Source organism: Marmota monax, unplaced genomic scaffold, assembly GCF_021218885.2.
Source record: "Marmota monax isolate L192 unplaced genomic scaffold, Marmota_monax_Labrador192_F-V1.1 WCK01_AAM20220418_F8-fsc00012, whole genome shotgun sequence".
In the NCBI taxonomy this organism is placed as follows: Eukaryota; Metazoa; Chordata; class Mammalia; order Rodentia; family Sciuridae; genus Marmota; species Marmota monax.
In genome coordinates, this window is record NW_026695227.1 from 33,128,866 (window position 1) to 33,145,193 (window position 16,328).

General features: G+C 50.5%; 1 protein-coding gene across 1 annotated transcript; it reads right to left on the bottom strand.

Annotated features, from left to right (window-relative positions):
• Nucleotides 1-1,570: 1,570 nt before the first annotated feature.
• On the bottom strand, nucleotides 1,571-15,100 carry LOC124087005 (keratin, type II cytoskeletal 5-like). Its single transcript, XM_046435580.2, has 9 exons — nucleotides 14,483-15,100; nucleotides 12,509-12,717; nucleotides 9,782-9,842; nucleotides 9,217-9,312; nucleotides 7,007-7,171; nucleotides 6,107-6,232; nucleotides 5,474-5,694; nucleotides 4,951-4,985; nucleotides 1,571-3,449 (listed from the first exon to the last, which is right to left on the bottom strand). The coding sequence occupies exons 1-9, from the start codon at nucleotides 14,963-14,965 to the stop codon at nucleotides 3,238-3,240; spliced, it is 1,608 nt and encodes a 535-aa protein (XP_046291536.1). The 5' UTR covers nucleotides 14,966-15,100; the 3' UTR covers nucleotides 1,571-3,237.
• Between the last annotated feature and the right edge of the window lie 1,228 nt (nucleotides 15,101-16,328).

Consider the following 16,328-nt stretch of genomic DNA (forward strand, 5'->3'; position numbering starts at 1 on the left):
GGTAGAGTGGGACTTTACATCATTTCACAGGAGGGAAGGGGAGGGACATGAAATACACACCCCAACTTCCCTGGGATTCAAGGGCAGATCAGACACATGGAGGATGCTCTCTTTGCCCAGGGCTGTCTCTGTCTTCCTATAGATCTTCCAACCCAAGTGCCCTTCATGGGCTCTAGGTGATCCCAGGAGTTCCTAGGGAGGTAGCCTTTTGGGCTGGAGGGAGCCTTGCTGGATCTTCCCCTTCTCAGGAGGCAAGGCTCTGGCTATGGTTCAGCGATCCAGACCCCCCCTGGGGTCTTGAGGGCGGAGGGCTCCAGGCATATACACTTCTCTCCAGGGACCCATTTGTACACACACACACACACACACACACACACACAAATGCTGTATAGGAGTCTCAAGAGGAGTTTTGGGAGAGGAAGGGATGCTTTCCCCCACACATGGGGGTCCCCCAGGACATGATGTTCATGGAGCTGGTCGGGGGATTCAGCCTTGGTCTGGGGTTCTGTTTTGTGCTCTGGAGCCTCCCTGAGGCACATTCAGCTTGAGGACCTCTCTTCAGACAGTGCCTGCTCTAAAGAATGTGCCAGGTGGATGTGGGTCAGGCTGTCTTCCCAGAACTAGGTCACAGACACAGTCTCTTGGAGAGGCCTGCGGCCCCTGCCAATTTTCTTTCCTCTTCTCTCGTCCATCTCCACAGTGCAAACTCTGCTTGGTCTTGCACTTCCATGCTGAGACTTTTTTCCAGGTCAAAATCAAGCCAATGATAATAATAGTGACATTGACTGAGGTTTAACATTTGCTGGGTCCCTCTGAACTCTTCCTATCCATTATCTCATTATCCTCCACAGCAACACTTTGCTGTAGCAACCATCTTACAGACAAAGAAAGTGAGGAGCAGAGTGAAGGGCTGTGTCCCCATCACTCAGCTTGTCAGTGATAAGGTTGGGATTGAGTCCTGTTCCTCCTAACCCCACCTTGCTCTGCTGCTCTGAAGGCCTGGGTTGGGGACGGGGAATCTGCACCAACATGCTTCACATTCTTTGCCTGTAGATTAGGAGCCTAGAACTTAAACATTTCAGCACCTTGAAAATTCTCAGTCTGACTGTGCCATTTCACACTGTTCCCTCTTCAGTAGTCTTGACTTGGGGCCTTGAAGTGAGGGGTGTCATGGGAGGCCTGGGGAATGGTGGGAGGTGGAGGGTGGTGTGGGCTGGGACACTGTTGCGCAGTGTCAGGGAAGGAGACTCTCACTCTACCCTGGTGGGCCCAGGAGATGATGTTCATGGAGCTGGTGCTGCTGAGAGACCTGGCCAAATTTCAGACTCTTTAGTGGATGGGGACAGGGCTCACTGGGACCACATGGTACAGTGGAGCTCCCTCAGCATATCCAGACACAATGGTAGTCTCAGTGACAGTGCTGGGCTCCCAGAAGCCCAGGACCAGAGCTCAGGGGCAGAGGGTAGGATGGTTCATGGCATTCATGGTGGGCAGAAGGCATGCACTCCCAGACCTCCTGATTCTGAAGCTGCCCTCCAGGTATAAGACAGGACACGACTCAGTCAAGACCTAGAGTGCTCAGTGACATTTTATTGAAGCAATTTCAGCAACTTGGCAAGCGAGAAAGGAACAGGGAGTTAGAAGTTTTAACTTGTTTTCTGGAGCTGTGAATTGGGTCTGCATGGCAGCCGAGTGGCAGGGAACCTCCTTCTCTTTTGATCGGGTTTGGTTTTGAATTCATGGCGGGTGTTTGAGGGTTTACAACTCTTCAAACGAAACAAGGAAATCACCCATGAAGGCCAACTCCAAAAAAAAAAAAAAAAAAACTCAGTGCAGCCCCTCACCCTGTTCACCTGCCTCTTCCCTCTGTTCCCTTGGTGAGACTGGGCTATTATGTCCCTTCAGAGGGAGGGGACACTCCAAAGCCAGGACTGTCTCTCCTCCAAGCTCACCACCTCAGTTCTTCCCCACGGGGCAGAGAGTTTGAGGTGCTGCCTTAGAGAGCTTTGTTCTCACTGGGACAGGAGAATCCTCATAGCTCGGAGACATTTCAGAGGCTGGGATGTGGGAAAAGAAAGGCTGGAAGAGCAAAAACAGAAAATATGTTGCAAAATGGGAAGAGTGGGAAGGATGAAAGGAGAGAAATAGAGAAGAGAGGCGAGGAGAGGAGAGGAGAGGAAGGGTGGGCAACGAGGGAGAACACACAACGAGGGGCCCTGAGGATGAGTAGGAAAAGCAGTGAGGGTGAATAAGGTAAAAAGGAAAGAGAAGCTTCCAGAAGAAATAGGTGGTTAGCATAAGGGAAAGGGAGAGAGGGCCGAGGCTGGAGCATTGTTTTGCAGGAGGATTCTCACAGGGCAGTTCTCTATATAGGCTAATTGGATTCCTTTTTTTGGTGTATCTTGTGCGGGCATTTTGGGCTGAGTGGCTGCCTCCTACCCCCTCATCACTGGGATCTTTCTGTTCAGAGTCAGCCATCTAATATTAGTTTCAATGAGGCAGATATGGAAAGGAATGTGGCTAGAAGCTCATGCAATGCAGCTGCAGGCCACAGAGAACTCGGGCTCTTGATAAATTTTTTCCCAATCTAGTATGAATAATCACAGTTGGTACTGTTTTGAGGGCTATTGATTCCTTGTTCAAATATTTTACTGGGGGGAGTTGCTGGTGGACTTGGCTGAGGGCCTGGACAGAGACAAAATAAAAGGAGGAGAGAAGGCAATATGTGTGACAGGGTTAGCAAAGATATTTCCTGGTCTGAGGGCCCAGCAGGAAAAGTGTCATCTTTAGGGAGAAACAACCTATGTAGAAAATTAGACCTAGACGGCCCTGGACTTCTTTAGGGTCCCTGGGTCAATTTTAAGGTTCCCATGAAGGACTGAGCAAGAGGAATCATCTTGGGATTGTAGTGGATCTGGGTCAGACAGAAGGAAGAGATCCTATTACATCTCCCAATTCTGGGAATTTCTTAAGGGCAAAATCCTAGCCCAGGTCTAAGCCCAGAGCAGTTGAGTCAATGTGGGCTGGAATGAACCCGGGAGGGCTCTGAGACCAGGATGGATGAGCTATCTCTGTGGGGCCTGTGACAAGAGATGGACAAGGTGACCTTTAAATTCATAGCCACTTGCCACTCCCCTGCCTGCTGCGGTGGATGTGAGCATGGGATGTGGGCAAAGCATCAGGCCTGAGGCTGGAAGCTTGGACCTTGGGGGTGGCTGCCCAGGACAGGTGGGCGCCTTAGCTCCTGTAACTCTTCTTGGTGGAGGACGACGTCTTGGAGATGATGCGCATGCTGGAACTGCTGCTGCTGCCACCGCGGCTGCTGGTGGAGCTGAATCCGCTGCCCCCGCCGCTGCCACCGTAGCTGAGGCTGCTGCTGTAGCCGCCCCCACCCATGCACAGGCCGCTGCCCCCGCTGTAGCCTGAGCCTCCAGAGGAAGAGACCACAGCTGTGGAGGGAAGACAGACACGTTAGCAGGTTCCTCTCTTTTCCCAAGATGCCCCTCTGGGGTGGGGTCTCATACCCAGGCCTGTCCTCCCACAGCGTCTTGCTCCAGGCAACACTCTCCCCCCAGGGAGCCTTGGGAACAGTGGTCAGGCTGAGGCAGGGTGGGCATGGGCCCATCATCCTACAGTTTTTAAAGCCCTTTCACAGCTATGACCACACTGATCTCACTGAGGCCTGAGAGGGCATCATTACAGTGTCCCCTTTTAAAAAGAAAAGATGAGATGCAAAGAGATCAAATGCCTTGGCCAAGGTCATGCCTGCCAGAATGAAGACTTCGGGCTCCTGTGCTGTGTTGGTTCCTCTTCTCTATCAAGAGGCTGTCATGTGGGGTGCAACATGAGGCCTCGGATTCAGGGAGAGGACCGCAGACTGCCATGTTGCAGAACAGGTCACCTGATGAACCCCTCCGGAATTGGAGTCCCCTTGACTACGTCACTGAGAGGCAACACTTTTGTGTCTATGCTATGTTTTCAAGGATGAGGAGCTCCCTCCTGACAGGGACAGCCTCCTGACTTTATCCAACACGAGAAGGCTTTGCTTCAACCCTCACTTTCAGAGTTGGCTTCTCCCCATGAAGATCCTATGACACCCCCATTCTGGAAATTCCTTAAGGGAAAAATCCTAGCCCAGGTCTTGGCCCAGAGCAGTTGAGTCAGTGTGGGCTGGAATGGGCCCTGGAGGGCTCTGAGACCCGGATGGATGGGCTATCTGTGGGTTCTGTCTGGAGGAGAGGGATGGCCAAGGTGACTGACTCCAATTGGTGGCAGGCTCTCTTCCAGGCTCCCAGGTGTTCTGATTCAGGGACGCCCAAGGAGCTTTGATTTCCATGACCAGGACTCAGGGCTCCTGTGGCATCACACAGGATGCCCATCTTTTCCTGGGTGGGGGGATGTGGCTCTGTGACATGATTCCTCCTGGTCTCCCTCCTGGGAGTCCAGGCCAAGCCAGGCCAGTGACTGTTCTACTTGTTCAGTTAAAGTGCTTAAATCTAAATAAAAGTCTTTTCCTTGAACCTGGTTCACAGCTTCTTATTATGTTAGTTTCTGAATCTCAGAGAAATCAGGCCATTGAACTGGGGACCCATCGCTGCTTGAGCAGTCCTGTCCCATAATTGGATCCTCAGGGGCCAGGCTGGTGTCACACTCCTGAGGACATGTGACCCCCACTGCAGCCAGCTTAGGGGGCGAGGGGTCACCTGGGGAGATTATCCCAGAGTGAGGAGAAAGTCTCTGAGCTCTACTCCAATTCCTTCCTTAGGGACATGGAATGTCCCAGTGCTGAGTTCTCTTGAACCCACTGGGAGGAGAGGGGTCTCCACAGAGCCCCAAAGAGGGTCTTAATGCCACAGGGTGTTCATTTTCTAGCCACAAAATCCTAATTAGTGATGCTGTTAGCACCCATTTTGCACCCCCAATTTCTTTCATCCCAAGACAGTTACTCACAGATGTTCACAGATCCAACGCCTTCTCCAGTGAGTCTGTGGCAGGTGGGGAGAGAAAGGGACATTTCATTGCTGAGAAGTTAGAGAGTCCTGGGTTCCACTTACCTCTTTAGCGTTTGGAAACTAAAGAAAATATGTGAGGGGACATTTAGAGGGGGGAGGGATTCATGCCAAAGGTGGACCAGGATGGTGACATTATAGGGCATCTCTGGGAAGACATGGGGCCTCTGAGGCTGGTCGTGAGTGTGGCTAAGTTTGCTATAGGCCGTGCATAGAGATGGCCTGCTTAGGGGTTCCACATGGTCATGATCACTCCTCTTTCTGATACTTTTGGCCCTGACTGCTGCCCTGGGTCCAGCAGGAATGGTAACAGTGGCTGCAGCTACAGGATGTCTCTAAAGGAGCATTGGCATGGAATTTCTCTGTGGGGGGCTGACACTGTGGGGCTCATGCAGCCTCTGTAGCATTATGATATGCTCTGGTGGCATCTGCTTTGGCCATGGTGGGAGCAGAAGTTGACCCACCTGCACTCCTCGCCCTCCAGCAGCTTGCGGTAGGTGGCAATCTCAATGTCTAACGCCAGCTTGACGTTCATCAGCTCTTGGTATTCTCGGAGCTGCCGCGCCATGTCCTGCTTGGCCTTCTGCAGAGCATCCTCCAGCTCTGCCAGCTTGTTCTTGGCATCCTTGAGGGCCATCTCCCCACGCTGCTCTGCATCAGCAATGGCGGCCTGAAGTGTGGCACACTGCCAGCGGAAGATGGGAGATTGTGACACCATTCACAGAGAATGTAATAAGAAGTGGACTTTATGATAAAAACATGGAAGGATTCCCTGAAATGGATTTAAGGTAAAGGAGGCTGGAGCTGGAGTGCTCTCTGTCCTCCTCGGATAATTAGAACTGCATCAGGATGGAGAAAATGGTTTTCTGAGGCCCTTTTCAATGCCACACTTCCCTGGCAAAGGGTAAGTAATGCAAGCCAAGGTGTGGCCATTTGAGACTCCACAGGAAAGGACAGGTCCTAGTGGATACATTTCTATATATCTGGAGACCATAGGTCCAGGAAGCTTTTCTCTGCATGGGTTGAGTTAGGCCCAGGTCCAGCTCTTCCCAAAGGTAAGGGCATGGATGGGATGACCTTTGGGAGCTAAGACTGACCTGTTTCTTCAGGTTATCAATCTCCGAGCGCAGTCTCTGCATGGCCCGGTTTAGCTCGGAGATCTCCATCTTGGTGGTGCGGAGGTCATCCCCATGCCGGCCGGCGGACCGCTGCAGCTCCTCATACTAGAAGAAAAGAGAAACAGACCTTGAGTAATGGATGTGTGCAGCTGGCAGGAAGAGCAATCGAGAGGAGAGCAGATGGTGGCTCCAGGCTCCACAGGCTTCCTTTGTCCTGCTTGGAGACTCCTGGCTTTGCCGGCATCCTGCCCCATCATAGCCCCTCACTCTCCGTGTCCACAGGCTTCACCCCACAGCTGACCCATGGCCAGGCTCTTCCTTCTCCCTCCACTCCAAGCACTGCACCCTCCCCCATACAGCATCACACTGGGTGCCCAGCCCTTTCTGTTTCCGTAGCTCCTCCATAGTTGTTTGTCCTGACACCACATCTCATCTTTCAAGATCCCCCAGCAGAGTGTCTACTCCATCCTGAAGAATCTCATTCTGTGACCTCTCAGTTTTGCCACCCCAGCCAGTTCCACCTCTCTTCTCTGGATGCTCTATCTTCTACCAGGAGGTTTTAGAGCTTCATCATGACCATGTCCCCTCCTCATCCTCCTGTTGGCATTATGGCTGGAACTGTCCAGTTGTACCTGTTCTCTGATACAGGGCATTGAAAGTGTGTGTCCATCTGTCCTAGCAGTGGAACTGATCATTTTCTGCCTGCATCTGGCTATTCCCCAGCTCCTGATGGTGCTAGATTAGAGGGCGAGTCTCGAGCTGAACTCAGATGCCTTTGACCCAGGCTGGAACATCTGAGAAGACAAGGCTCTCATCTTATTTGTGTTTGAAACCTTGGCTCTCTGTGCTTGTTTAATGGATTTTCTCTTGATAGCTCACCTTGGTCTGGTACCAGGACTCCGCTTCTGCCCGACTGCGGTTGGCAATGTCCTCATACTGCGCCTTGACCTCGGCGATGATGCTGTCCAGGTCCAGGCTGCGGTTGTTGTCCATGGACAAGACCACGGAGGTCTCAGAGATCTGAGCCTGAAGCTGGGCCAGCTCCTGTGATTGGGCCCAAAGGGGAGAGCTGAGGCGGGGCATTCATGTGCCTGATTGTGTTGGAAGACAGACCCTGGCATAGAGGGTCTTGTATTTTGGGGTCATGCTCCCTGATTATCTCTAGAAGCCTTCAAAACTCGGGAGGGACATTAGGAAGTTTACAGCTGCTTTTTATCATCATCGGCTCATCTGGCCTGGGGAGCAGCAGCACAGGTAACTCTAGCCAGAATTCTCCAGAAACCACTCCCATTGCGGGATGGCGGGGGGTGGGGGGAGCACACCTTGTTATGACTGTTAATGTTCTGAGAAAGCACAGCCCTTCATACCACATAAAGAAATCAACTTGGGAAAGAAAACTGAGTCAGAAGGAGCCAGACAACTCGGCTATGTCCTCATTCTGTTTCCCAATTTTGCTCCTCAGGACTGGGAAATGGAAATGAGCTTGGATTAGCAGAAAGCACATGGGGCTGAGAAATCCAAGTCTGGCTCTGCAGAGCAAGTTTGGAGAGCATCTCTGGGTCTCAGAGAGGCTCATCGCAATACTGCCTTGCAAGACTTCCGTGAGGGCTCAGTAGTAACCCATAAAAGATGTTTTTTGAACAGTAAGCCCACAATTAATTTGATTTGATCTATTTTCAGAATTGACCAAAGCAGTGGATTTTCTCACTTCAGATGGACAGTATCAGCCCCACCCACCTGGGAGCAGGATGGGAATGCCACATTCAGCTCCCCAGACATCCTCAGTCCAAGCTGGTATGTTAACAAGACTCCAGAAGGTTCGGATGCTTTGGAATCTGAGAATTGCTGCTCCAAAGCATAAATCAAAGCAAAAATACCCCTCTATCCTCTTTAGTACCAGCTGCTTCTTACATTTTCTGTTTCAGCAAAGGGCTATTTTGTTCTTAAGCTGCAGTTTGGTTTTTTCCGTACAGTTTTTCCTGCTCCCTGACCTCACTGTGGGTGGGGTGGGGGTGAGGTTCAGCCCATGGGCCTGCTGGACAAGGGGCCCCCTCAGATTTAGGAGCCAGCACCACGCTGGTTGCCATAATGAAGAGAATAAGCAGAGCAAAGGACAGCTTTTTGTCTCATGCAAGCTCTGAAATGGTCACTGGAGGCACCTGGTCTTAGAGCTGACAGTTCTGGTCTTGGAACATCATGGCAGGCTGCTGGTGGGCACCAAACATAGCTGACCCTATAGATGTCAACTGTCCTACCTGGAGACCTACCAATCCCCCTCCTCTCCCCACCTTGACACTGCTGTCCCACCTCCTCACTCTGCTCTAGCCATGCTGTTCTTCCAGATCCCTGTGGCTGAGACACAATCCACCTCCCCTTGTCTTTCTGGCTCATATCTTCTCTTCCTTCAGACTTATTAAATGTCACTTGCTCCTTGCCTTCCATGGCTGCCTCTTGCCATTTTTCTTCTTTGCCCCCATTATGTCTGAAATGGTAGTTATTTGATTACCTTGCCATTGCCTGACTCCCTAACTATAAGACCTAAGAATCTAGGGGTTCCATTGGGTTTTCTCAGTACCATCCTAGTGGTAAGTGTCTGAGAAGAGTATCCTTGAATAGAGGTGCTCAACAAAATCATGTCTTTAGGAGAAGCAGGCAATTGTGTTGCGGGCTTTCAGAAGCATCTGCAGGCTTGCTAATTGCTGCTTGATTTGCGTAATTGTGTCATTCTGCAATAATAGCTCTAGGAAGAGCAGCAGATAGGGCTGGGCTGGGCTGGGCTGGGGGAGCCAGGTTGCTCAGGTGCTTCTGTGGGAACTACAGGCATTTCAATCACAGGAAGTCCATTCTTTTGTTTGCCCAATGGAACATGGTTGGTTCAAGTGGTCGAGGCTAAATTTTCCACCTCTCCCTACCTTCTAGCTGTTCTAAGGAAACTTGTTTTCTCCCTTGTATGGGAACCTGCATCTGCCTCATGAATTACACCCACAGATGGAGAGAGGGACTGTAGCAGAAGGCCAGGGAAGGAATCAGCAGCCACTGTCCCAGCCACCAGCCCTTCCAGAGGTTGGGGGAACACTGGGTCCTCTTACCGCCTCATAGAACGCCCTCAGGAAGTTGATCTCATCCATCAGGGCATCCACCTTGGCTTCCAGCTCCACCTTGTTCATGTAGGCAGCGTCCACATCCTGGGCACAGAACATGCTATCACCTTGGGCCCACTTTTGGGCCCAGCTTGCTGCCTCTGGCCATGAGCTAGAGGGGTAGCTTCAGCTCCTGAGGGGGAACCTGTCTCTTCCCAGCTGTGGAGTGGAGGTTGGAGGAGGGGGAAGATCCATACCATAGGAGGAACAGAGTCCTCAGGGATTCTTCCTGGTTGTTAGCAGGTACCATGTGAAAGGTCTTCTATGGCACCTCACATGGTGAAGAGACCCCATCCTGGGACCCTGGGCTCCCACTGCCTCTAGGTTCTCCAAGCCTCCCCCCAAAGCCCACCTGGCTTCCAACCTTTATAGCTGCAGCTCTGTCCCCTTCCAACTCAGCCCCTGGAAGTTTCTCTTCTCCCTTTGATAGTCCCATCAAGCAGAAAGTTCCAGACCTCTGTGATCTGACCCCTATACTGCCCCCGTCTCCCAGCCTGGCTCTCTGTCCCCTCACCTTCTTGAGCACCACAAACTCATTCTCCGCTGCTGTTCGCCTGTTGATTTCCTCTTCATACCTGTGGGAAGAGTAGAGAAGGAGTGGGAGTGGAGGAGGGCTCTGGAGATAGGTCATTGGAAAATATCCTACTCTACCATAGCTCTCCAGGACACATATACCCCTAAGTCGCCAATCAAACACTGCCCCAGTGCAAACTGAGAATAGAATAAAACCACCCCTCATTCCACAGCTCATCTCCTTAGAATACTTGGGTCCCCGGATGAAGCAGACATGCTTCCTTATTTTATTTTATTTTCTAATGGGCTCACCCCAACACAAACAGAGGTAGTGAGAGGAAGAATGGAGAGAGCAGTAAGAGGCTCCTGGGATCTGACCTGGCTCCTGTATCCCACTATACTGTCCTGTCCCCTCTGGTGTCTTCAGCCTGCATACCCCTCAGGTGTCCTCAGCCACCTGAACCACACCTAAGGAGCAGAGTCCATTCCCCTTGTTGTCTTATTCTTGGGTTTTCCCCTAGGCAGCAACACACCCCCTCCTGCTCAATGGGGCTATGGAGATACTTTCCTGCTCACCCTTCTCTGAGAAGGGAGCCTCACTTCTTCCCCAGGTGACCCACTCCCCACCTGAGTCTCCGAAGCATCAGTTGCATTAGATAGCCGGGGTTCAGCTCTTGGCCGGGAAGTCCCGCCTGCCACTGAGTCACCCTGGGCAACTTCACTGGCTAGCTAGATCCTAACCTCTCTGAATTCTTTCCCGTCTATGGAATGGCAAGTCTTTAATCTTTGACAACTACCAAGTCTGAACACATACAGGTGTGTTACTAGAATTTCACTGCCCCGTGGGACCTGAGCACCACACACTTTCCTGCCATTGAGACTTCAGTGCTGTGCCTTCTTCCATGTTCTCTGGGAAAACCAATTTGGTGCTCCTTATTGTTGCCTTCAGTTGCCTTTTTATGAAATCTGAACATTTTTTCTTCACCTGACTCCATGCCACTGTCCTTGTCTTTGATGTCTCCCAGCTCATAGTCCCTCTGCTGCACAGGCCACCTGGATCCCACAGGAACACTGCCTAGCTGTTAACCAGGAACATGCTCTTCAACAGATCCCACGTCCCTCCCCCTGTGCTTTCAGCTTTAGTCTCCTCTTCCTCCAGAAAGCCTTCTCGGATTAAAACCCTGTTACCCCATGTTTGTACTTGCATTATAAATTACCCATCTGCTCCTTCTTCTCTCACCTTGGTCTGTATTACCACACACAGATGCCTAGTCATAAGGACAATCAAAATAGATAACATTTAAGGACTTACTATGTCAAGCACTGGGTGCCCTACCAAGCACTTTCCATGCAAGTTTTGATTTAATATTCTCAACTCCCTTATAAGTGGAGCACTATTGTCATCCCTATAACAGATGAACTGAGGTTTGGAGAAGTTAAACAGTTTTCTTGAGATCATTCAGCTAGAGAGTGCCATTGACTAGGTTCTATAGCACTGTCAGATAGAACTTTTGCAATGATAGAATGCTATGTATCTTTGTTCATTACAGAAACCATTAACATGTGTGATTGAGCACTTAAAATGCAGCTAGTGTGACTGAGGAATGGGATTTCAAATTTTATTTAATAGATTTAAATGTGACAAGGGAAGTTTCAGAAAGACTCTTATCCAGACAATAAGAAGATTAACAGCATTGATTAAAAGAACAAAATAAGAGCAGGAGAAGGGAGAAACCAAGACTTTGAATTTACGAAGTTCAAGTTTCTAACCCTATAATAGCTGTTTTGTGTTTTTGTTTATAAAAATAATGTAGAGCCAGATAATTAAAAAAATTTTAAGTTACTTTTCTTTTTAGTCCGGCACATGAACTTGATCTTTTGACAAATGAACTATATCATATTAAATTCAGTCAGTATGTGCCCACCACTGATCAGTTTTCTCGAGGTGTAATTGATCAATAAAATTGCATAAACTTAAAAAAAATAGTTACATGTGGATAGTGGCTACCATGTTGGTTAGGTTTTAGCAGGATTCTGTTTTAGAGTCCTGAACTCTCACTTCTACAAACAGTAACCAAAACTCATCATCAAGTTACTAATTTTGGTTGGGCCAAGATAATTGGAAATCAATTAGAACAAGAAAAATAAAAAGGAAAAAAAATCATGTTTATGGGCATGAGCATACCATGACCCTTAAAGGTGTGTGTGTGTGTGTGTGCGCGCACGAGTGTGCACACATGCGTGCTTGCGCATGCATGTGTGCAGATAGTCCTGAGGGAAGTCTGCAAATAGGCTTTCTTCTCTGTTCCTCCAGCTTCTTGGCCAGGGCCATAATGCATAAAGACTGTCAAGGAGCCCTGGGATTTGGTTGAATAAATGTGCCAGTGAGATTCTCTGGGTTTAACTCTTACCTCATGAGTTGCCACCTCAGAGCCTGACTTTCCTCATCTGCGGAGTTGTGTTTACCTAGCCCTTCGTACCCATGTCACTCATTGTCATCTGTAATTCTAGTTCCTCCCTAGGACCTCGACATTCTTGACTACCGGGTCCCAGTTCTCATTCTACTTTTGTGTCTATTTCTATTCCACCCCATGCCCCAGCTGTGCATCTCATTTCCCATTGGACTGGGCATTTCTGAAGAGCAGAGCCTATTTCTCTGCTGTCCCTGGTCTCTGCCAGAGCCCTAGGGCAGGACTCTGGCCCAGGAGCTGGCTGAGCCTCCACTCACTTGTTCTTGAAGTCCTCCACCACGTCCTGCATGTTCTTCAGCTCCATCTCCAGCCTCCCCCGCTCTCCTCCCAGGCAGTCCAGCTGCCGCCTCAGGTTGTTGATGTAGGCTTCAAACATGGGTTCGATATTAGCTCTGGTGGTTTTGTGGTCTTGCAGGAGGCTCCATTTCGTTTCCAGGACTTTGTTCTGCTGCTCCAGGAACCGCACCTGCCCAAGCCAGAGGTAAGAGACCATGAGGGCTTCTGTGCAGTAGATTCCCAGAGTGCTCTGGGATATGGGACCCCCAACAGTTCAGGAAGTCTCTGCAAGATTCAGAATCCAGGTGGCATTCTCCTCTTCTTCCCCATTGCCTGCAAGGATCCTGAGGTTTACAGATTTTGTTGCAGAGGGCTTGGGGCACAGGTGGTAGTTTGATTTGAAGGGGGACAAAGTAGGGAAGTAGGTGCAGGAAGCCATCTGAACACACCAAACCATACTGATGTGTGCTAACGTAAGAAAAGAACCCTCTGTCACCATGTCACTGGCGAGATTTTTATTTCTATTACATGAGTAGGAGGTTTATGGCAGAAAATTCCATCTGTCCATTTTCTGGGAAAGGATTTCTCAGGATCTAGGATGTAAGCTACCAAGCCTGCACACTCCAGAAATTCTGAGTAGGGGGTCACTCATGAGTTGTGTTCGGGGGACCTGGGCACAATTCCAGTTGTGTCCCTCACTAGCCATGTGGCCTTAGAAAAGCCCCTTTGTCTCTTTGCTTTCTTGAGTTCTTTGAGGTTTTGTGCTGTTAATTTGAGTTTCTTAAATTAGCCTGGGAGGCATTACCCTTCCCCTTGACCAAAGCCTTTCCACTCAGAGGAACCAAAATGAATAAAGGAACAGTTTCTCCAAGCCTTTGGAGATGGCAGTATCCTTATAGAGAGTTATTAACAAATGCATCCTTTCTAGCTTCTCCTGTTGTTGGACGAAGGAGAACATCCTATCTCTAAGCCCCTCCCTAGTCCTAGGCTCTCATCTCCCTCATCCCCTCCAGATGAACCTGGGAAAAGCAAGGCCCAGGATCTTCTCTTCATAGCCAGGCTCCTGAAAATCTCCCCTCTGTTAGTACAACCTAGGCTAGGTGGGATGACATGGGTGACAAAGCTAAAGGACCAGTGCCTTGGCAGTGCTCTTGGTGAGGTCTGTGTGCTCAGTGGTCTTGTCCATACCAGGAGGCACTCATAGTTTATCAGACCTACAAAGGGACCTTAGAATCCATCTGTCCAACCCAACTCAAACCTGAGAAATTGGTGACTCTTGCAGCAGTAGAACCAAATTGGAACCTGGCAGGTTGCCTCTTAGCTCAGCATTCTTTCATTCAGATTCCAGATATGGAGTCTGATAGATCAAGATCCTTGAACTGGTTCTTCCCAGGCAAAACCAACCAATTCCGGTGCAATGGGGATGCAGGGGTTCTTTCCCAGAGTTGGGAAGTCCCTAGAATCCCAGAGTGGGATTCAGGCTGAAGTCACAAGTTTCCTTTTTACCAAAGAACGTATGCTAAATGCTCTGAGTGTCCCCTCTCTGCCCACTTAGCTTCCTAGACATCAATGTCACCAGGCAGATGCCTACTGCCATGGGAACACATGAGTGCTGACTCAGCTGAGTAAGAAAAAAGGACCCAGTTCACTTCCATGAACTTGTAAACTTGACCCCCTTCCCTCAAAATGCATTCCCCTTGTGCTCATTTTAAGCCAAATACATGAGAAGAGCAATGTCCTCATAGTGGGTCAGAGAGCTCTTGGGTCTGAAGAGGGAAATTTTTTTGGTCTCAGCTCAGCAAAGTGGGAGACCACTCTCCCTCTCCCCACCAGCAGGCTGCTTAGTCCCTAGGACTGAAGGTCCTGGGAAGTCATAACAGACTTCAGAAAAACACCAGAAGGCTAAGATCCCCCGGCTTCGGTGCTTTCCAGGTGGGGACCCATGTGTTTCTCACCTTGTCGATGAAGGAGGCGAACTTGTTGTTGAGGGTCTTGATCTGCTCACGCTCCTCTTTGCGCACCCGCTGGAGAGAGGGATCGATCTCCAGGTTCAGGGGTGTCAGGAGACTCTGGTTGACTGTGACCTCCTGGATGCCCCCAGCTCCAGCCATCATCCCACCTCCCATTCCGTACCCACTGAAGCCTCCCCCCATTCTGTACCCTAGGCCACCGACACCCAGCCCACAGCTAGCACCCCCAAAGCTGCTGCGGCTGGAGCGGTAGCCCCCGCTGATGGAGATTCTCTTGCTTCCTCCCAAGCTGTGGAGGCTCCTTGTCCCGAAGCCACCCCCAAAGCCGCCCCCAAAGCTCTTTCCACTCTGGGACATGGAGACAGAGCTGAAGCTGGGCCGGCAGCTCGCCGGGAGGAGGCTGGCTGAGGAGGCACTGAAGTTCCGCGTGCCCCCCGATTTGATGGTGATGGAAGATCGTTGGGTCATGGTGGGAGCTAATGCCAGAGGGCGAGGGAGCAAAAATGAACGAGGAGCGTCCAAAGTCTGGCTCTCTAAGACTCTCTTTGACTTATATCCCTTTCAAGAACTGGGCTTGGCCAGAGGAGATCAAAGACCACTCTGTTGAGTTCACCCCAATGGCATGTCTGGCCACAGCCCATTTAACTACCCCGCTAATCACCATGGGGAACACCCTACCCAGGGCAGGACCAGGCCTGGGGATTCCGGCCTGTGGCAGGCCTGGGTTCCGAGCCCCCCAGCCAACCCCATTCCAGCCACAGGCCATAGACACTCCCCTTGCTTCTCATCTGCAGCTCCAGCCTCCGTTTCCAGATCTCAGGCTCTGAATCCAAGAACCTGACTATGCCCATCCCATCCTGGTCACTTAATAATAAAAAAAAATTCTGTTTACTGAGGATGCAGTCTGTGCCGGACCAAGAGGCAGATCTGCCAGGAGCGTCATTTCCTTTGATTCTCCTAACTCCGTGAGGGTAGATGGTGAAGATGATGGCCCACGCTTTTCGAGCAGCTTCTCCGGGTGGCTGCCTTACACCTGTGCTCTTGTTTAGCCCTGGACATCACTATGGAGTAGCTATTTTTATTCTTGAAGCAATAGAAGCTGAGTAATGAGGCAGCCTGGCAGAGGCTTGTGAACCTTCGGGCCAATATTAGAACTTGGTGGTCTGACCAGGTTACGTGCCTGGAATCATTGGGACTTGCCCAGCAGGGGAGTCAGGCCCAGGGAAAAGAGGAGGCTTCACTTTAAATTTCTATCCCTCTACGGGTCCCTTCCCTGGTCTTAACATGCCCTTCCCTGGGGACTGGAGGACCAGGGGATTGAACAGTTTCTCCCTTCCTTTCATCTTCATCCTCCCGAAATTTTTCATACTCGTCTCTCTTTTGATGCATGACTGCTCCCTCCCCTGTTCTTTAATGTCCTGCTCTTTCGCCCGCACAAGTGTTTCCACATCCCTGGTTTGTTCCTCTCATCATTTCCACTCTTGGTCCTGAGCATTGAGCCCAACCCCTCCAAATCCACCTTAGCCTCACTCTGGGTGAGCCCACCAGGCCACCCCAGGCTCAGGCCTGATGGGAGGGGACCAGGGAACTCATAAAATCAGGAATGTGGAACCTTCCTGGATGTCTCACTGCTGCCTGCAATTATGGTCTAAATGGCTCCTCTGCTTGGCCCCAGGGCTGACTTTTAACTCCTCTCTGTGGCCTGTTATTTCTCTGCTCAGGTCTGCAAGTTTGAAGCTGTCAGGGAACAATCGACTCCTTTGCTGGCAGAAGGCTGGGCCGCCCACCCTACGTCAGTGTCCCAGGAACAGTCCAGTTTGGGGAGGGGACG